Consider the following 22,145-nt stretch of genomic DNA (forward strand, 5'->3'; position numbering starts at 1 on the left):
CGTCTAAGGAGGAACCAGACTTGTGGAACTTCAGAAACCTCTCTGCTGAGTTGCTCGGATTTCTTATATCCGCTTGGCGTTTGTAAACGTTCAACCCAGAGGAACTCTGATTTAGTCAATTAAAGCTGAGATTAAATTAGTCTCTTGTCAAATGTTTTAAAATGACCTCAGTGTGTGAAATTGATGTGAACAAAGTAGATGACTAACTGACTTGCCAAAAGAAAGTATAGTAACATGAAATGTCCTAGGTGTATGCAAACATTTGGCCTCAACTGTTGGAGTTTTGTATTACTTCAATTTGCTGAGAATTCTTATGCTATTTTGCTTGACCTTGCAAAAGTCCACGCTCCCACCTCTCCAGTTCTGTGTTCAACTTTTTTTGTCGCTGGTGTTCATGTGTCTCTCACTCAGATCGGGATCGCTTTCAGCTCGGCACGCTATCCCACACTCTGAACTCTAAAGCCACGGGCTATCTGGAGTTATCTGATTGGCAGACCGTGGCTCCTGACCAATCTGTGAGAAATGTGGAAGTGGTGGAAGAGGTACTGTAACAACCATTACTAAATGTAATTTGTTAAATGACCGCAGATGTCGCATCACTATCTTGCGTGTATTTCTAAAGGAAGAATTCACAGTTTGTATTTTGGGTCATGTATAAGTATTTAGTTGCAATATTATATGGTTCTAAAAATAAAAAATCATTGTGTGTCTGTGTAAGATGAATGAACGGGCTCAGTCTGTCAGCAAAGCCAAACCTGCCTTGTCAGACAAGTTCTACTCAGACTCTGGAGAGGAAGAAGAGGATGAGGAGGATGAGGAGGAAGGATCAGATAGCAGCAGTGAGGACAGCAGTAGCAGCAGTGAAGGTTGTGTGTGTGTGTGTGTGTGTGTGTGTGAAAGTCATGGAGTCATAGTAAATTAAAATTGCTCATACTGTTTAATGGTAATCTGTTTGTGTCCACGCACAGAGTCGAGCAGCAGCACGGAGAGTGAGGAGCATGGTGAAAGTAGCAGCGAGTCTGACGAGAGCTCTAGCCAGTCAGAGAAGAGCGCTGACTTGGGTTCTGACAAGAAAAAAAAGAAAACTCTGAAAAACAAAGAACTTCAGCAGGGCACAAAACCCAGTAAAGACAGGTACCAGTTCTTTTTACTACTTGCACCAATCAGCCATAACTGATCTGGGTCCCCCTTGTGCCTCTAAAACAGTTCTGACCCGTTGAGGCATGGACTCCACAAGACCTCTGAAGGTGTCCTTGGTATCTGGCACCAAGATGTTAAAAGCAGATCCTTTGAGTTGCATGGTGGGGCCTCTGTGGATCGAAATTGGATCTCCAGCTCAAATGTCTTCAATGTATAGTGAAAAAAAATAGAATTGCTTTCCCAATACTTTCAGAGGGGACTGTAGGTGGTTTGACAACCATGCAGCACACTGGCTTCTGTAAGGGATAAAGAAAAGGGACTCGTGCAACCACATGCATATTATCATATTAACTACTACGCTTAAAATTTGTGAGACTTTGGAATGCCGTCTTTTAGGGGTTTTTTTTTTTTTGGTTGTTCTCAGAAGTATAGCAATCTACACACGCAAACAAATCCATGTGTTTTGTGTGCTTTAGTGACTCGGATGAGGGCCAAAACAGCAGGCAGGTTGGTAAAGCTGGTTTGGGAAACGAGTCGATTACTTCCGAGGAAACGTCGTCCAGCTCAGAGTCCGACTCCGATTCCAACTCTGCAACTAAACAGAAACCAAAAAATACATCCAAACCATTCAAGAAGGTAAGAGAGGTGGATATGTCGGTTTGGTCAGCTACTAATACATTTTGCATGTTATATTTATCACCCCCTGATCACTCGGACATGATCTTGACTTGGTTTTGACCTCTTTCAGTAATGGAGTGAACTGTTTGTCTTGTAGAATATTTTACTTTTGTCTCAGGAATATAATTCAGTAGAACTGCATCTATTGTATTAAACTGATGAAATTTAGTACTATAATGCGATCAGAACTCTGGAACCCATTCTTAGTTGCTTTGTACAGCGTTTCCCAGCAAAATTGTACTGCGGGATCTTTGCATATTTCTATCCAAAATATTTTTTGTTCTCTTGTAGTTCCATTTCATGTTTGAAGCTACTTTTTCTTTCTTTCTTTCTTAGTTGGAAGGACAACCTAAGAAAGCAAAAGAGGTTTCTCTCTTGGATCTGGATGACTGTAAGTTTCTGGGAGTCCTGGAGTAAAATTTTATTTTAACACCTTAATTCTGTAATTAAGAGTCAAACGCACACACAGAGACACGTGTGCGCTCTTGGGTCAGAAGGGAATGGGTAGACTGGTTTGAGTTGACAGGATGGCTAAATAATGCTCTTTATAACAAGGGTGAACTGGCAGACATCTCAGAATGCATAGATGGACTACAGCAGCTGAAGAATCAGGTTCCTGTCGGCCAAGACCTAGAGTCCGAGGCTACACTGGGCACGGGTTCACTGAACCTGGATGGTTGAAGATTGGAAACATTGGAGGACAAAGGAACATTGGAGAGTTCAAAACATCTATGCAGTTGTCAGTCATTCAGACAGTATTTTTGCGTGATTATTTGTTCCAGTGCACTTCAGTGTTAAAATGTGGAGCTCCTGTGGAAATGTGTAAAGGTTGGCTGGTCTTGTACGTTTTTAAAAATGTTTTGTGTTTTCCCCCTCGCACTACATCTGTGCCCCTCTTGCAATTGCTTGCCTTGCGGTTTGTATACCTCTGCCTTAGAGGCGCGGGTTGCTGCAAAGTTTCTCTGACTGATTCTATGATGAAACTTTTCTATCCTGATGGGAGTGGTCTTTTCCCGGAGGGTAACGACTCCATCCATGCGGTACAAGGCCTCACTGAATGGTCTGAGGCGTATGAAAATGATGTTATGTAGATTCACAGATTCCTCTTCAGCCTATCATGGAGATTAAGCAACCCCTGCAGGAACCTGATTTCTGCCATCTTTGTGACCATATTCATTTTGTCCCTATCCACAGCTTGAGACCGTAGGTGACGATAGGGGCGTAGATCGTCCAGTAAACTGAGAGCTGTTTGAGGTGCTGATTTTCAGGTCTCATGCTTAACACTCAGCAGTGAAACTAATAATAGTGACGTTACCTTTGGTCCTATATAGTGGACACCTCTTCAGCCTCGACTCCAACCTATCCTGCCCATGAAAACCACAGACAGGAGTGTCAATAGACATACCCTAGACGAGACTGGGACATGGTTTAACCTTAAAGCAAAGATTTTGGGTACAATCATCACCGAGGTCCTTAAAGTGCTCTTTCCATCAAAAACGTAGTCCTAATATGATTGATTTTATTTTTTTTGAGTGGAAAATGTGAATTATTGTGTGTAATGTTTATTTTACAGTTACATTTTTCTCATTTGTTCTAAGGGGTGCCAATAATTAAGGAGTACATTGTGTCTGTTTGTATCTTTGTGTACATCTTAGTTTATGAATAATTAGCATTTTTGTGTATTTATGAAGGTTTTTTTTTTTTTTCCAGTTTCACCCACTGTAGTTGCCACACCCAAGAGCTCCATCCTCTCCCCAAGTCTTTTGTCTGACCTGCAAGGCCTCTCACTTTCTGCATCCTCCACCCCGGCCATCCAGGTGTGTCCGTATTTGTTTTCCTTTATGCATGTCCATCTGTATTTCTTGCTCTTCTCTCCTGTAGGCTGGAAGAGCTGTTTTTCTGGTGCTGGAAAATTGTGAGGGCGCGTGCGAGGATTAAGGAAAATAGCGAAGAAGGCGAATCTCTGTAGCTCCTGCTCTACACACACACTGAGCATGCTTTGTCTTATCAGTCTGTTTGCTGAATTTGAATTAGATTGAAATTGATTTTTTTTTTTTTTTTCTATTTGGTCTGATTTGTTTCACGCCACACAAAATTAAGCAAACCAGAAAACAAACACATTTGCCCCCCCCCCCCCCCCCCCCCCTTCTTTCTTTCTTTTGCAAAAGCATCTGAAAAGGGGTGGGTTGGGAAACCTCTTTCTTTCCTAACAGGCAGAACTGTGTTCTATATTTTCTGTATTTAAGACCTACGTGGGCAGTTAAAATATCTGAGGACCATACTGTTTAAGCAATGCAATTTGACCTGTGATCAGTCACTTAAATAAGATTAACACGGGTACATGCGTGTATTCTCTGTGAACACTGTCTGTACAGTGCAGGATATACATGTGTGTGTGTGTGTGTGTGTGTGTGTGTGTGTGGGGGGGGGGGGGGGGGGGGGGGGTTATATTTTGTCCATGTTTCTGAGTGATAATGAGGCCCACACTGGGCACACTACAAATGCAGGAGGGTCAGCACCGGCTGATGGATACTGAATGAACGAATTATGACATGTCCCCCTCTGTGTGATGGGGTTAAACAGACAGCAGGTTTTGGCTAGTTGGCTTATGCTCGTTTCAGACAGTTCAATTTCCCCAGGCCGATGCCTGTCCCCTTCAGACTAATTATGAATGAAATGCTATCAGAAACGCTGTGCTTTTGAATGAATCCCAATGTCAAAATTAGAGAAAGAGGCAGACACACAGCTGACCCCCCTATCCCCTCCTTGTCCACCACTCTGCCCCAAAAATAATTCTGCTGAGAACACAGACCCTATTCCTTGGCCACACATATGGCTGAATATTTTACTGTATGATAACCGTACAACACAATATGACCAGTACAACTGGGACGTTATTTATATCTGACTGGCAAGCATGTATTATTTCATGCTGGTGACCAGCTACTAACTAAATGTGTTGATGTTTTAATAAATTTAAAAGGTGTTGCCGATTTTCCTTTTTTAACTCCTCGGTTGCAAACAATAGTGGCTAAGAATTTTGGCGGAAAACGAAACCAAAGGCATACTTTAAGACTAAACATGCCTCAAAATGTGTGTCCCCATCGGGAGAGGTGTGCTATTACTTTTTCTTCGTGTTCCTATGTGTACTTCTTACGCACGCCCATAGAGAATAAATGGGGGATAAAACCCGGGTGTCCCAGCTTGGTCCGGAGAATCAGGAAATCCAATTTGGGATTTGATCCCAAGTGCACATCGATGGAATTTCCTGTCGGAATTCCCAATACACACTAATGTAAAATGAGATGCAAAAGAGGCATAAACTAATCACTAAACTACTGCAGCCATGTCTTACATCAAAATAATTGGCACCGTGAGGAAAATTTGCATTATGGGGGGTGGTGGTGATACCCTCAACTCGGTGTGCAGTAATGCATTATGAGTATTTTAGTGACCTCACACGCACAATCACCCCCAAAATAAATGGGATCGCAACTACCTCAACATAGACACGACACATCAAAACACTCGGCTGAATTCGGGGAACTGGATTATTGGTACTGTGGTGACGTCACGCGTGCAGCTGCATATTGGCGTTGAATTTTGCACGGGCAAGCACCGCACACGTCTTCTTCAGAAAGTGTATAATCTAGTCTAGAATTATAGTGGTACACCACAGAACATTAACACACTGGTGTGCACACACAGCTGCTTAGTCTCTGAAGCCACGTCTAAAATCTTCGTGTCTAAATAGAAATGCCTCATATAAGGAAATTATATTACCGGCAGATACAGAAATGGATTTTCATATACTTCAGCCATTATTTTTCCCCACTGTGGGATGCGCGTGTTGTGTTTGTCAGCAGCTTGTTGTCGGAACGTGAAGGTGACTACAACGAGTGGCCATCCATCACGCCACTTCCTTCTAGCTTATTTATAATAAGGTGCTCAATCAAACTTCCCCACACACACACACACGCATCCCACAGTGGGTGAGTATGGTCAAGGTTACTCCCCTATCCTCTTGTTAACCTCTTTTTGAGCAGAGGTGGTCATCACGCTGTGTGGCATTGATGAGTAGAGCGTTTGTTCTTTGAGCAGAATTACAGTCATAAAGAACACTATGTTAACAGGGAAAAAAATACTACAACTGTATCAAAAGGAAAACTAATAATAACAATATGTATCATAATAACAAAAAATGTAACAATTGAGACATACATAAATAAATAAATAAATGGGGGAATACTTGTGAGCATCCTGCTAACATAAAGAGAAAGGTACAGTGATGTTAATATGATGGTCAGCTTTATCAACAACGGCCGCCGTGACATCACGAAATGTCTACGCCACCTCTGCTTGTTGTGTCTGCCTCAAAGTGTGTGTTAGAGACAGTATGATTAGTTACTTTCCCCATCCGGTTGCCTTTAATACCTAATTACATGGTAGCTATGTACCCTGAAATAAGTAGATTATCCGCATTATCACATCCAGTACTTTTCTGCTTCTCTCCATTTATGGAGATCATTGACATGTACGATATATGCACCCAGACAGGGAGAGAGAAACTGTCCAGATTTTCTTTAGCATCTTTGCTATACTCTGGTCTGTGGGATGGTGAGAGACCAGAGTGTGACTGAATTTATTTATTTATTTATTTATTTATTTATTTGGTCCCAACAGAGACTGCCCCTCTCTGCTCTTTGAGGAGATTGAGGTGATAAATCTGCTGTGGGTTTCCCCTTACCACTCGCAATACTTTATAGCAGAGATCCCCAACTCCTGGGTCTGCATCCCAGTACCGTGGAAGTGTTGCTACCGGGTCACAAGAACATTCTGGGGGAAAAAAGAAGTTTATATACGGCACTGTAGTATCTATTGTGCGTTCTTTATAAATACAAAAAATGTACATAGCAGGTGTAATATCAGAAAACAGTGGTTCCAGTCCTGCGGCAGGCTCAGCCACTGTTAACACGAGCCTGAAACAAACGTCACTCGAACGTTTCTTTAGTAGAGGAGATAAAAGACCAAGCAATGGCAGTAACACATTCCTTTTCTATTTTTTATTCCACTTTTCTACCATTGAACAATTAACACACTCGCTGATCTTGTCCAGTGTCCATTCCTCCCCACGTAGAGCTCCACTTTTCCTGTCTAGTGAGAGAAATGGGCTATTGATTGAGCTCAGTTTGAGATATTTTGTGTGCCCTTACCTTGGACTGCAGTGGGTATGTTTGCCAAGATCTGTGCTTTGTCTCGTGGCACTTTTTCAGAAATTGCTGCCAGTTGTTTTGATTACCATCACAGTACTTGCTGTGAAAAGAATCAACATATGTTGGTCTATCCATTCCTTTTTAAAAGCTTGATTTTCTTTTGGTATTTTGGAGAAAGCCGTGCTGTCATCCCTCCTGGCTGCCTTTTTTGTATTTTTCATTTCCTTTTTGTTTTCGTCTGCACGCCGTTTGTCATGAAGAACAGGGTTTTAATGTGAAAATGCCTTCCGTGCACATTGGTTGCTATACAGCCCTTCGCTGAAAATCTGTACTATACTTCTACAACTGATTCTGTGATGTTTGTTCTAGATCCAGTACAACCCAAATTATTGGCAGTCTACAGTTAGTGTACACTGTAAACATCGATTGATTCCGTTGAGTGAAGTAGGCACACCTGATGGTTCTGTGCCCGTGGTTTTGGGGAGAAGAAAGGCTCTGTGAATATTACATTTATTCATTTAGCAGCCACTTTTATCCAAAGCGACTTACAAGTGAGGAAATGCATCAAAGAGATATCAAGCAGAGAACAGTACAGGTTGTGCTACCACAAGAGATTTTTAATTGAGGGTTAGAGGAGTGAAGTGCACAGTGTAGAGGTATGAGCCAGTCTAAGTGCAGGGTTTGGGTTGTTTTTTTCCTTTTTTTTCTTTCTTTTTTGAAAATGTTTATAATGTGGTGATATTAGTTCTTGTGAATTTATCAGCAATGTGTCATGATCCAGGTCAACTCTGCAGTCCACCATTCTGCGAAGGCTAATGTATTTTATTGTAATTTATTTTTATAATCAGTTCTTCATACATTGTGTGACCTGGTATGCATAAGTAACCTTCTAGTCTTGTCCCAGACGATCATTAGTTTTTGTCGCTACAATCTACTCTAGTATATTTTCGAAATGTCTAACATATTGTAACGTGTGTGTGTGTGTGTGTGTGTGTGTGTGTGTGTGTTTGCAGGTAACCAGTCCCATGTTTGTTCCAGTTCAATCTCATGAGCTGCTCCACAGCATGACTGGAAAAGGCCTGGCTGCTCACTATCACTTTACCCGGCAGCCATGTATCTATGGCAACCACATGGTTTCTCTGACACTGACACTTAGCAATCACAGTGACCACGTCCTGCACAACATCCACATCATGGAGGCAGCGTCCCCCAGTCAGAAAATCCACTGTTTCAGCCCAATTGGTGAGAATAACAGCACCACACAATCTAACCCAAATAAAAAGACAGTGTACTGTCTGTCTCTCTCTCTCTCCACCCCCACCTCTCTGTCTCTCTCTATATTTCGTTCTTTGTCTCTCCCCCCTCAGAGAGTTTGGAGCTGGAAGCATCAGTAACGGTCTCAGTTGGGGTGGATTTTAATGATTCAACCCAAGCAGCCAATTTCCAGTTGTGGTAAGAGTTCTTCTTCTCCTCCCGCTAACTTTAAAGACGGTATGAAGCCAAAAAATATCGGCAGTAGAATGGGTCGTACCAAAGAGATCAGAGACGTTTAATAAGGCACGGTCATAGGATGTCACCTTTGTCAGTTAGTGTATTGTCAGTACGTGAAACTTCTGCCCTATATCTGTCCCAGATCTGCCCCATCAACTCGAAGTACTATTATTGTGACTGTAAAAGATTCTTAGGATAGTTCTGCTTCACAGGGGGAGTCTCCCAATGAGGCGTCAGTTAAAACACCTTGAGGCAACATCCGTTTTATAGTTTTATTTCACCGATGCCAGTACATAATCATTCCATAGGTGCATCAGACTGGTTTCTAAACAAATACATAAGGAATATGGATAAACAAATAAATCAACAATAAACTACATAACCAACAATTCAACCCATACAATATATCAGACAATCCACATTAGGATAACTGACATTTGTACACAGCCACACCATATGACAATTCCTAAGCAGCAAACCAAGAACAGACTAAACTGCTCTACTAAAACAGCTCTTCTCCGGGGCCACTAATTGGACTCACAACAAGCTACAGCTGTGAACAGTGGGTGGGGCTTCAATGGTCAACAGTGTCGGAGCGATTTTCAACAGTGACTGTTGTGTCTTGGAGCAAAAACAGCTCGACCGCGTAAACTCTTGAGTGGGGCCTCCACGCGCTGAAGCGGAGGGATATTTTTGTGTGTGGAGTGGAACAGTGAAATGAAAGTCTTAATGTCTGGTAATTTTAAGACTTTTTAAAAAAAAAAAAAAGTTACATCAGTGAATGCACTTGTCTACAAATACTGACTGAAATGTTGACACGAGAAGAGCTCTAATCAGCTAATTAACTCAAAACACCTGCAAAGGTTTCCTGAGCCTTTACTGTCTCAGTCTGGTTCAGTACACACGACCAGATTCATGAGGACTGCAGATGTGGCCAGGGCAATAAACTGCAACGTCTGTAATGTAAGACAGCCGTAAGACAGTGCTACAGCGAGACAGGAAGGACAGCTGATCGTCCTCGCAGTGGCAAACCACGTGTAAGTATGTGTCCCCTAAGACGTGATGGAGAACTTGCAAATGCCTCGGTGGAAGAGTGGAGGAACATCTCACAACAAGAACTGACCAATCTGGTGCAGTCCATGAGGATGAGATGCACTGTAGTACTTAAAGCAGCTGGAGGAGACCAAATACTGACTGTTACTTTAATATTTTACCCCCCGACCCCATATTTCTATTTGTTAAATGTGTGTGAAACTTGTAAGTTGTTGAATCTTTTGTTGATGCGGATATTTAAACATGTTAAGAAATAGTTTATTGTGTGTGTGTGTGTGTGTGTGTGTGTGTGTGTGTGTGTGTGTGTGTGTGTGTGTGTGTGTGTGTGTGTGTGTGTGTGTGTGTGTGTGTGTGTGTGTGTGTGTGTGTGTGTTCATAAACTGTTTATTTTTTTATTTTTCAGTACTAAAGAAGATCGGTTCAGTGTGTCTATCCAGCCAGCAGTGGGAGAACTACTACTCCCAGTCACCATGTCTGAACAGGACTTTAACCGAGAGCAAGGTACCAAGTAATTAATCTCAGTGTAATTACTGAAATATTCAGTCATTTATAAAACCGTAACAGCGGTGTTTATAACGAAGTATCAGACGAGTAAAATGTTCGATGATGCAATGAAATATGAATTGATAATAGCTTTTGGTAATAGACTCAAGATTTTTTTTTTTTTTTAAATGCAACTATACCTCAAACGTCTTAAAATGATAGATATTAGAATTTGTAGATATGTCTGTACCCTGAAACTTCACAAAACCATTTTCTTTTTCGACTGCTGTAGGAAAGCTGCAGGGAATGAATGAAAGCTCCGCCACAGTCATGATGTCATCCAAAAACACCTCGATCAGTGACAAAGTCAGGACTGTGGCTAACGTGGGTGTGGTGCCGTCTGGAGAAAATAACATGCACAGGTACTGAAATGACCTTTTTGCGGTCTGTGTGTAGTACAACAAACTTATAAAATCCACAGTCTGATTTACCGTGCTCGCTGATCTTTCCGTACCTTGGGTAGTCTCATTTGAGTTTTCTCTTTTGAAATTCATTTTGTTGAAACACCGTAACTGTGCTGTGAGCTGCACTGTAAGTTTTAGTCATAACACACGTGTTTTAGGAATGAAGAAACGATGAACCCTTAAAGGGCGTTTCTTTATATACGGATGGCAATCTCCTGGGAAATGACACACGGCCGTGCTAGCCTGTAAAGACTAGCTTTAGAGAGTGGATATTTCACACTAACAAACGCACATGAAGATACATACGCAGTCCTCTTCCCTGGTTTTTAGATCACGGCTGGGTTTAATTGGACTATAAAATAAGAGTTGTACAGGTGATGACCTTGTGCTTGTCTCGATCATAGGCCATAGGAAGACAAAGTGGTATGGCTGTAAAAATCCCTGCGTCTCATTGGTAAATAAGAAATTGTACAAATGGTCCAATCGATCTCTGCCTGATGATGCATAGGAAAGGCTGAGAATATAGATGATGTGTGTGTGATGTGTGTGAAAGCATTTGTGCACCTGTATTGTGCTTTTCCTATTAGACACTAGTTGAGTAACAAACATTCCAGCTATATGGGATTTTTGGTTCCTGCATAAACATACAAAAAAAAACTAATTCCATATTATCTCCTGTTCAACTCTTTTGTTGTTGTTGGTTTAATCAGTTGACTGATTCACAGCTTGACTGTCCACCTGCTTTCTGAATCGCAAAGCTGATTTATACCCTGCATGCAAGTCAGGACATTGCTTGTGAATGCTTGCACAGGGTGAAGTCTTTATACTTGCATGTAATGTGAGCGTGTCCTCTAGGTGGCACTGTCACATGAACATGCCAGTTCTGAGTTAATGTTATTAAGTTTTATTGTTTACACTTTGTTTAGGATTTCATTGTTTTGAATTTGATCTAACCCACTGAAGAAATGTCACAGCTCATCAAATTGTTTTTGTACGCAATCAGACACGCCTTCCAGCCAACCAATCAGCGGTCGCCCAGCATATAGCGCTGAAAAGACGCATAACGTATAGTTAGCGTGCTAGCATGTCTCTGTGTGCCACGTTTACCCATGACCGTCTCAAAAACACTGCACAGGCTTGTTCTAGATGTCCGTGTAAGATGTAAAAGCACGTTTCACATGATTCACTTCTTTAGTCTGAACCAGACCTCATGTATGAAGCGTAGTTTAAATAATTCCAGATGTATAAAAGATTGCCGAGTTTAGATGGATGAAGTTCGTCATGACAAACTTTTGATGTTTGCTTGACAAAGCCGGTCTGAAAGTTGCAAAGAAAGATCAATTTGAAATCTGAAGGGACTGTGTCATTTTTAAAGAAAGAGAGATGGATGGATTGGGGTGCCAATACTTGTAGCATGAGAGAGAGAGCTATGAAGTGACCGTGTCTGTTACACGTACATTGACGGAGGGCGAGAGGGAGGGGCTTCAGACTGGGTGTGTGAATTTTGACAGTTGGAGATTGAACTCTTGCACGTTGTAAGTGAACGGGAGTTTTGGGGATTTTTCATCGTCCTCTACGGGAACAACCGGGAGTCCAATCGGTTATGAACAACAGAGCATGGCCAGTCTGACCAGCTCAAAGGACTGTGCTTTGGTGGAAGTAGCTTGAAATCTCAAGGAGTTGTAACAGTCAGAAATTTTTCATTCAAGTCAATGGGAATTTTGGCCACTTTGAGCTTCCGTGCTGGTAATTCTGTACTTCTGATCATGTTTATTAGGTGCATGTAGCTGGAAAGCTCTGGGAGGAGGAGTGTTTCAAAATTTTGTGTCTCAAAATAATAATAAGTTTATAAAGCAGAACAGTATATTAGCTTTGTCAAGCCAACATAAATAATTGTATAAAATTTATTAGAAGCACTCAACTTCGACACTTCCAACTCCAACCCCGTTGTCTTTAGCCGTTACAGGTTAACGTGATCAATTAAATCTTGTGTGCTGTGTACATAACCAACTGCTGGGTTAGTATAACACCTCCAACCCACATCTAATGATGAATTAGATATGCATTGCTGACTGATGTTCTTTCTATTTTAATAGCATAAATTGTTGATTTTGTAAACAAATTGTTTTTTTAATACAGTAATGTTAATTTTACTCATGGAGTTTACACTTATGCATGCCGGAGAACGTGTCTTTACAATGGATTTCACACCTCCAGAACACGCTCTATAAAAGCTTCGAGTGAATTGCCCTTAAGTAGCGATAACATCATTATCAGTATGATAATTTTAGTTATTGTTTGAACGGCTTATTTATCCTGTATGTACGAACATCTGTGGCGTTTATAAGAAAAAGCACATGACAAGTCGGGGAAATAACATCATGTCCCCGATTGATGGATCAGTGGCCTCGGCCTGCTAGGATAGGTTCGAAAATCCCACCACATCGGCGGATTTTGAATGTCGCGCCACATTTTGATCACGTCAGTGCAGCTTATTTATTCATGTCCACAAAAGTAGCAATCTAGTGCAAACAATAAATCTAATCGTGTCCAGACAAAACTTATGCTTGCGTTGGCATGAAAGTAGAGCAAATCATGTGCTTGTCACAGTATTTTAGATGCAGTTCCAGCAAAACAATCATTAAAAAAAATGTTTTAAAAAACATAACTGTTTGTTATTCAAAAAGTAAGGAAAGAAGTTAAACAATGGTGCAAATATTTGAGTTTGTTGTTCTGAAAGTGTGTCAGGGGTTATTTAGCCGTTATGTCAATTCCTGTGTGCAGCAGTAGAGGGCAGTGTTGTTTTTGGTAAATGTTCAGTGTCACTGCACTGAGAACGTTTAGTGACCTCGGAAATTGTGATCAGTCAACAAGTAATAACACACCCGTCTATTCCACTGACCTCTATTTTTTTTGTGTACTTCGAAAACTGTATAAATTTAAATGCTTAGATAAAGCCATTGTCCTTATGTGTGAATGTAAAAGTTGTAAAATTTACAACCAAAATGGCATTGTATCTTATTTTACTCTCAGATCTCCTGTTCAAGCTTCAGATTTTTTTTTTAATAATTTGTTTAAATTTACTTCTATACATTATTTTTCCAGAACTTTAAAGAACAGTAGGTTCACACTATACACACCTATACAGAGTAGCATAATGAAAAGAATCAGCCTAAAAAAAACATACAACACCTTCCTATTTTTTCTGTATCAGACTTGTGTGTTGATGTTCACTACAAGTGGATGTATGTGTATGCATGTAAGTGATGAGTATGGTAACAGGAAGAAGCTTGAGGCCCATTTTCCTCACAAGTTAACAAGCATTCGTTTCACAGATTCATTTCGCAATCGTTTTTTATTGTAACGTAATTGGAGGCATTGTGTAACCTCACATACAATTGTGTTTTGTTGACACTGTGACCCAATATTGATTAGGAAGCAGTATTGGGTCATGGTGCATCATTAATGGATACCGAAAATGAATAAGAATACAAATGACTCGTATTCTTACTGTGTTTGTGTGTGAAACAGCAAATGATGTACTGTATTATTGGCTGTTTCTCTCAAATGATGTTATCACCTGTAATGTTTAATTTTATATATACGTACACAGCTTAGTAGGTCCAGAAGTTTAATAAAGGTGAAATAAATCAGAACCGAAAGTAATAAAGTGGCACCTTTTAAACGTGCTGCTCTACTGTTTTCTGTCTGAGCACGACACTAACTGCAGTAGGGTTAGTGGATTACACTAGAGCTGCAACAAATAATCAATAAAATCGATGATCGATTATAAAAAAATCGTTGTGAATGAATCTCATTATGGAGGAGTCGGTCTGGGCGCGGCACGGGGCACATTTACTCGTTACGTTACTTCTGTTCCGAAAACACGCGGCGGAAAGTAAATATTAGAGTTGTGTCCCAATCAACGTACTATACACTTACACTATGCACTGTGTACTCTGTTGTCTAGTGTGTGAATTTCAGAAAGGTAATATCGTCTCAAATGGAATACTAATGGGTTTTTTACTAACCGCAGGTATATAAACCGTTTCCCAGTCAGTGGCACATGACGTCAAACGCATGTAATGCGACGCCGCTTGCTTTAGCCGAATACCCAGAGGCAACTAAAATAAATTTGTTCAGTTTACTGTTTGTCTACGTCAACTTTTATGCCCAGCATGACCTCAGTCACATCATGCGTCAAGTGACTGAGGGGGGAAAAAAGTTGCAACCCAAGTCCTCTAAGGCAGGGGTGCATTTTAAATTAAACGCAATAAAGAAGGTTGTAACCTACAAACCTATGTTTATATCCAAAATGCTCCACCATATGCAAGGGGAAACTGGTGCAAATTGCTTAAATGGCTTAAGTTTAATTCATGTTTGTCATTTTATGCTGTATCTGTGCGCTTGCAGTGTAAAATCTGAGGCTTGAGCCACTGATCTGCAGTTATTAAAGAGAGAGAGTTAGTTTTATTTTCGTTTCATGCTGATAATATAAAAATAGAACAAATAAATATCGATAAGCCTACTTGTTCATGTGGATTTTAGTGTCTTTACTGCAGAAAATACGGCGAATAAACGAATAAATATCGATGCTTGTTCACCGGCTTTTCTGTCTCATCACTGCAATTGCACATGCTCGCTCGCGCAGTCTCTCTCTCTCTCTCTCTCTCTCTCTCTCTCTCTCTCTCTCTCTCTCTCTCTCTCTCTCTCTCTCGCTCACTGAAAAGTAATTGCACACCTCAGAATGTCTGTCACCCAATCCGAATCTAGAATTCAACAGCGCTATGGTATAAACATATTTAATGCGTTTCAGGGATTAGTTTTCTTTTAATAAAATGTCAATCCATTACACTCTGCAGACTATTGGCCCCCTCCTGGCACTTCAGTTTTCATTTCAATTCAAGTGTGTTTGTATAGCACGTTCCAGATGTCGATTTAGATCCAGAGGTGACCGTGACGAGGAAATAACCCCAGAGGTGACGTGAAAAAGAGAGCGACCAGACTCCAAAGGGAATCCATCCTCTTCTGGGTGATGCTGGATAGTGGTAGTATGAATCTTTATATTATACAGTTGTGGATTAGTAAAAGAAAACGGTACTAAACGTGTTGAAATGATGTTCCACGTGAGAATATTAAGCGTGGAGGAGCATAGGACAGTTTTTATGATTGCATCAGCAGTTCTTAGAAGGTGCGAAACCTACGAGTGAGTCTCGGGCAAAAGGAAATTCTTTCAGGTAACAACGTGGGACCATACAAACCAGGAGATGAGCTGCAAGCAGAACTGAAGTGTCAGGATGAGCTTTTCCTTTCACTGAGGTACAGAACACACATGGGTCTTGACCCTCAGCTTTTGTTGTAGTGGTTCAGCATTCCAGAGTGAAACGACGGACGGTGATTCTCTTCACCTTGGTGTGTCATGAGTTCTCAGAAGTGTAGTGTTTGTGATTGCATCTGAGAGTGCTAATTGTATGGCATTGAGCAGCTGGTTAGCAGTTGTGACTGCCCCTGTAGACGGCGGCATTGTGTGATGCTGTCACAGCTAAATGGGGATTTGTTAGTATGTGTGTCTGTTGCGTTTGGGGGAGGGAGAAGGGGGTAAATGGGGTGGGGTGGTTCATTGTGTTGCACGATGGGAGGTGTGTCACTGAAAAAAGGAGGACCTGTCTGTGTGTGTGTGTGTGTGTGTGTGTGTGTGTGTGTGTGTGTGTGTGTGTGTACTAAACGTGTCTTTGTTGTGATATGGCATCAGAGTCGAAGCAGATGGCAAGAAAGTGTGTCTGTGCATGTGTCGGGGGGGGGGATTGGGGGTGTTGGGGTTTGGATTTCTCTCACTGCACTACAAAATCAACCTCCGATATACACACATACTTGCTCTTTGTGTCACACACACCCTCCCCCTTGAGGTGCTCTCTGACCCCCAGTGTCCGTACAGGACAGGGGGGTGGGCTTGTGGGAGAGAACGATTGACAGAAGGCCTCTCTTAGCCCTTAATAGCTTTTTAATCAGCTGGCATAATAGACTAGCTGTGCCTCCTCCTGAGCAAACACATTCTGTTTATTTTCTACTTAGCAAATTCTTTTCTTTTTTTTTTTTCTTTTCTTTTTTTTTTTTGTATGTACTCAAATTATTTTATAAAGCTCTGTTTACATGTAGCCTAATATCCATTAATCCAATGGCTCAGTTAGAATAATAAACACCTTCCCATGCACTCATAAATTAGAATAAACAAAAAGGAAATTCAGAATATTGAAACTCCCCTTGTTTGTTTTTATTGCCTTTTACCATTTAAAAAAAAATCTGCCTCCGATGTAGCACTGGTTTCCTGTAAAATGGTGTTTCTTAATGTCCACAGTCTAAGAATAAGACCGACGTGACCAGCTTGCATGTTTTATATTGGATAGATGTGTGATTGACAGCTTGTCAATCAAATAAGCTGTAAACCTAGTTTATATACAGTCCCTTCTTAAAGTGTTGGAATGGCAAGGCCAATTTTTTTTTTTTTTTTTTTTTTTTTTTTTTTTGGCTATACACTGAAGACAGTGTATCAAAACTTCAGCCTTCATTTCCTGATGTTTACATACAGACGTGTTGAACTAGATGTTGTTTGACACATCTAAATGTAAATATCAGGACATGAAATATATTCATCTTTTGAGTTCAAGCCCAAATGCCCTCAGTGTACAGCAAAACAAAAGAACTGGGCTTGCTGTTCCAATACTTTCAGAGAGGACTGTATATCTCAGATCTACCCACAATGTTTCTTACACACACCGTAGTAAAAGCACAGTACATGACTAGATATTTACATAATCATTTACATGTTTTAATCATTTCACTAATGCTGTGTTTTATGAGTGCTAACATTTCTGATGATTAAAATGTAATAATTGTGCAGTTCTGCATCTTACCAGTCCACTAAATACAAGAATAATTGCCATGTACCCAGATACATGTACGTTTAGACTCGGTACAGAAGAGCTGTCTGTGTCTGTGTTACGACGGTCACTGCAAAACATCGACGTGATGTAATGTCGGCGCTCCTTTCGTGCATGTTGGTTTTTGTTCAGTCCTCGTCTGAATTCCAACACTGGATTCTGTTTAGAAGCGCGCCACAGGGTGTCCGAGTCAGGAGCCAGTGACGGTAAAACTGCATCATTTTGTATTTCTTATTTACAGCATATACCCGGCATGTTCACCCTTACGCGCTCTGCGTTTTCTCAGCCGCTGCGTCACGTTTTTTGCAGATTTTGCTCAACATATTCATATCAACATATTTGCTCAGAATATTTCCGCTGGTTCGTGACCTTTCAGACACCCTGTCTAGTTCATTTCCTTTGAATTTTAAATGTGTTGGAATGCATAATAGGTGCTCATTCTGGGGAGTTTAATAATTCCATATTTTGTTGTTTTTAAATAAATAATTTGTCTAATTGCAATGTGCAGCGTCCTTTATTTGTATGGCCAGTAGTGCTGTCTCCAAGGGACCGTCAACAAGGATGCATAATAAACAGCATTGTAATACAGCCACTCATGGACATTTATAGTGTTGCATTATTTTCAAAAACATAGTATTTTAATGTCCCTTTCTCGCTCTCTGTGTGTGTGTGTGTGTGTGTGTGTGTGTGTGTGTGTGTGTGTGTGTGTGTGTGTGTGTGTAGGTTTGCAGCCAAGCTGGTGAGCTCTGGTACCCTGGTGTTGGTGTGTGTGGTACAGAAAGATGCCAGCGCTCAACTTACCGTCAACACAGAAAAGACGGTCATCGGCTCCATGCTCCTCCATGAGATCCAGATAGCACTTGGTGCCCCCTAGAATACACCTTATTCCACACCCCCCAACTAAAACCTGCATAAAATACACATTTTGTATGAATGTAAGTGAGTGAGTGTGAGAGAGAGAGCGAGAGAGAGAGAGAGAAACTACTTATCTTCCAACGACTGTAAAGGGCAAGCCAAATGCACATTTCCCCCAGTATTGTGGAAATTATTTTTGAGCGATTTGAGTATTTTAATTCGTTTCAAACCTACTTTTTGTCTTGTCCAGGACTGTATGTGAACGACCTTCCGTGTGTGTGTGTGTGTGTGTGGTGAATCTGGTTAAACTGTAAAATAATAAGAGTTTGGTGGTGTGTTTTTTTTTTTTTTGTTTTTTTTTGGGGGGGGGGGGGGTGGGGGGTTTCTTTCCCCCCCCCCCCCCCCCCCCCCCCCCCCCAAGACTCCACATCACGACCTGCAAGTTTTGATTCTGGGGTGCAAAACTGTAGCATTGGTTTAACAAAAAAGTGATTGCTTTGATATAATTATCTGTTAATTGTGTATAGAAAACTTGCATCAAAGCAGTTGAAGGAATACTTCAGCATTATTTCCATCCTTTTCTATTTTTTTCTTTTTTCACCACATCTATATGTTCACTTACCCCAGACACGATTTTCCTTGTTTACTATCATCTCATTATAGATGTACAGTGCTGCTTGAAAGTTAGTGATAGAATATAGATTTTTTTTTTATTTATATTTCTGCATAAATATGACCTAAAATATCAGATTTTCAAACAAAGGCTAAAAGTAGACAAGAAACCAGTTGAAGAAGTGAGACAAAAATATCATACTTGGTCATTTATTTATAGAAGGAAATGATTCACTATCACACATCTGAGAGAGGCACACGTATGTAAACCTTTGCTTTTTGTATGTGGTGTGACGCTCGTGTAGCAGTGACTGCCGATAAACGTTTGATCCGTCCTGCACGTCGGCTTGGGGGCATTTTAGCCCGTTCCTCTTTAACCGTTCTTTGGTAGAACGTCTTGTGTGCTTGGAGTCGTTGTCTTGCTGTATGGACCCACTTTCTCTTGAGATTCAGATCACAGACCGATCTCCTGAGGTTTTCCTTTAGAAGTGGGTGGTATAATTCAGAATTTATTCTTCCGTCAATGATGGCAAGCCGTCCTCACCCAGATGCAGCAAAACGGACCTAAACTACCACCAGCATGTTTCACAGATGGGACAAGGTTCTTATGCTGAAATGCAGTGTTTTCCTTTCTCCAAACAGAACACTTCTCATTTAAACCAAAACCTTTGGTCTTCTGGGCACATCATTTTTCCAATAAAAAAAAAAGGCTTGTCCATGTGATCTTCAGAAAACTGCAAACGGACAGCAGCGTTCTTTTTGGAGAGCGGTGACGTTCTCCTTGCAGCCCTGCCTTGCTGTAACCGTTTGTAGCCTGATGAGCTTCAACAACTCTTTCTGTGAGGTCCTCAGAAATCTCCATTGTTCATGCCATGATACACTTCCACAAACATGCTGTGAAGATCAGACTCTGATAGATCCCTGTTCTTTAAATAAAACCGGGCGCTCACTCACACCTGATTATCATCCCAAAGATTGAAAACACCTGACTCTAATTTCAACTTCAAATTAACTGCTAATCCTAGAGGTGCTCATACTTCTCCCACTCACAGACGTGTAATATTGGATCATTTTCCTCAATAAATAAATGACACAGTATAATAATTTTGTTTCTTTTGTTTGATTGGGTTCTTTATCTACTTTTAGGACTTGTGTGAAAATCTGATGTTTTAGGTCCTATTTATGCAGAAATCTGGAACATTTTAAAGGGTTGACAAACTTTCAAGCACCACTGTGTATATGCATGAGTTAAATTCCATAAATACTTTTGTGCAAAAAATTCGTGGATTTTTAAATCAAAGGTGTTAATAAATGCCGCAATAATCTGGATCATTCTTTTTTTTTCTTTTTTTATTTTATTTTTGTGACCGTTTAACAGAGGAACAGATTTGTGGTTACTGTGTGTGTGTGTGTGTGTGTGTGTGTGTGTGTGTGTGTGTCTGATGGTGAACAGATGCCACAAAATTCTTTCCAGGTTAAGATTCTCGCACGTCTGTTTTACTCTGAAACTGTTGCTGGTGAGCGCGACGGTGTAGGTTTGGTTGTGTTGTACAGGGGCAGCTCACAAAACGAGAATATCGTGGAAAAGTCCCGTTTTTTTCCTGTAATTTACTTCAAAAAGTGGAACTTTTATATATTCTAGTTCAATATTAAAGTTAAATATTTCAAGCCTTTTTTGTTTGTTTGTTTTAATCTCGATTATGGTTTACGGCTCACGGGGAAAAAATCCAGTATCTCAAAATATCAGAATAAAGAATTTATAATACAGAAATGTCGACCTGAGAAGAGCTTTCATCAGCGAAGGTTTCCTGAGCCTTTAATCTCAGTCTGGTGCAGTGTACACACACACACACACACACACTGACACTGTTGTAAATTGTTATCTTCAAGATTAAAACAACAAAAAAAAGGCTTGAAATGTTTCATTTTATGTGTAATGAATCTAGACTGTATGAAAGTTCCACTTTTTCATTTGCGTTACGGGAGGGGAATAACTTTTCCACGATATTCAGATTGTTTTTATAGACGCACCCGTATAGTCTTATATTGTATCCCTTTATTGAAGGAATTCAACAACTGCCCTTAGATTGCTGTTTATTATAATTACCCTTCGAATGTCTGAACGGTTTTCCATTCTTTACTCGGCTCAGAGAAGCATTAAAATTCCGTGCTAAATATGCCACCAGCAGATTGATGGAGATTGGGGGACTTCGTGTTCCTGGCGTACACGCTGCTCTTTTTTCAGGATCAGAACCCATGGTCTTCGACTATAGCCATAACTCTTACATACGTGCACTCTGTGCCATCGTCAAAAAGGTTGTCCTGTTGACATTTTTATGAGAATGTGAGTGCATCTCTCTCCATCATGCCTAAGTGTAGGTTGTAAGGATGCCACAGAACCATTAGAATGTGGACACACACATAATTATTGATCTTGGCTGCTGGGTTTTGTTGATGTTTGGCCCAGCTGGAAAAGTCGCTGTATTGATTTTTAAAAATAAATAAAGAACAACGTTAAGAAATTTCATAACAAACTCATTTCCTTTTACAGAAATAAAATTGAGATGTAAACATAAATGCCGTAAAATAGTCATTGAGGCCATAATGAGAAGGGGAACGCACACTCCTGATTGGACAAATACGATGAAAACGGGCAGTTACTGGTCCTGTCGGTGGAAAATCTCATTCGGACATGGTTCTGTTGTTGAATGTCGGTGGTGATGTGATCGGAGCACGTGTTTCTGTATTGTCTGCAGCTGAAGCACGAAACCAAGAGTTGGGAGACATTCAAGTGATGACTCTATTTTTAACGGCTGCAATACCTCTTGTTTTAAAAAAATAAAAATAAACAGAGCTGTCAAAGCTTTGCAATGGCGTTGAAATTGTTTGTGTGTTATGACTGTATTGCCATGGCAACTGCCTATTTGAGCCACATGCTCTACATGCTGTAACGGCAACCGTGCTGTTAATTAGTAGCTGGCTGTAGGTGGCTCGTTCGTGCCTTAAATAAGACCCTGGGAATTAATTTCCGGGATTGTGTGTGCATGTGGTTCCATCTACACGACTCGAGTTTGTGTTTCGGGAAACCTGAACTGAAGTGTCGCAAACAAAGTTATGCTGGGCTTAAAGAAAACATTAGTGAGTAAAGAATGTGGTCTATATAGAATATTGTTGATTTAAAAAAAAAAAAAAAAAAAAATTCCCCACTACATTTAAAC

General features: G+C 40.6%; 1 protein-coding gene across 2 annotated transcripts in view; it reads left to right on the forward strand.

Annotated features, from left to right (window-relative positions):
• ap3b1a (adaptor related protein complex 3 subunit beta 1a) overlaps nucleotides 1-18,427 on the forward strand; it is a 34,996-nt gene extending 16,569 nt beyond the window's left edge. For both annotated transcript variants that reach the window (XM_017492634.3, XM_017492631.3), the window contains exons 17-27: nucleotides 412-542; nucleotides 719-866; nucleotides 969-1,134; nucleotides 1,617-1,776; nucleotides 2,155-2,209; nucleotides 3,529-3,635; nucleotides 8,045-8,273; nucleotides 8,399-8,483; nucleotides 9,979-10,076; nucleotides 10,351-10,480; nucleotides 18,184-18,427. In XM_017492634.3, the coding sequence (XP_017348123.2) occupies nucleotides 412-542; nucleotides 719-866; nucleotides 969-1,134; nucleotides 1,617-1,776; nucleotides 2,155-2,209; nucleotides 3,529-3,635; nucleotides 8,045-8,273; nucleotides 8,399-8,483; nucleotides 9,979-10,076; nucleotides 10,351-10,480; nucleotides 18,184-18,334 (1,460 nt within the window). In that variant the 3' untranslated portion in view covers nucleotides 18,335-18,427. The remainder of the gene's footprint in view (nucleotides 1-411; nucleotides 543-718; nucleotides 867-968; nucleotides 1,135-1,616; nucleotides 1,777-2,154; nucleotides 2,210-3,528; nucleotides 3,636-8,044; nucleotides 8,274-8,398; nucleotides 8,484-9,978; nucleotides 10,077-10,350; nucleotides 10,481-18,183) is intronic.
• The last annotated feature ends 3,718 nt before the right edge of the window (nucleotides 18,428-22,145 follow it).

This window comes from Ictalurus punctatus, chromosome 18 (genome assembly GCF_001660625.3).
Source record: "Ictalurus punctatus breed USDA103 chromosome 18, Coco_2.0, whole genome shotgun sequence".
NCBI lineage: Eukaryota > Metazoa > Chordata > Actinopteri > Siluriformes > Ictaluridae > Ictalurus > Ictalurus punctatus.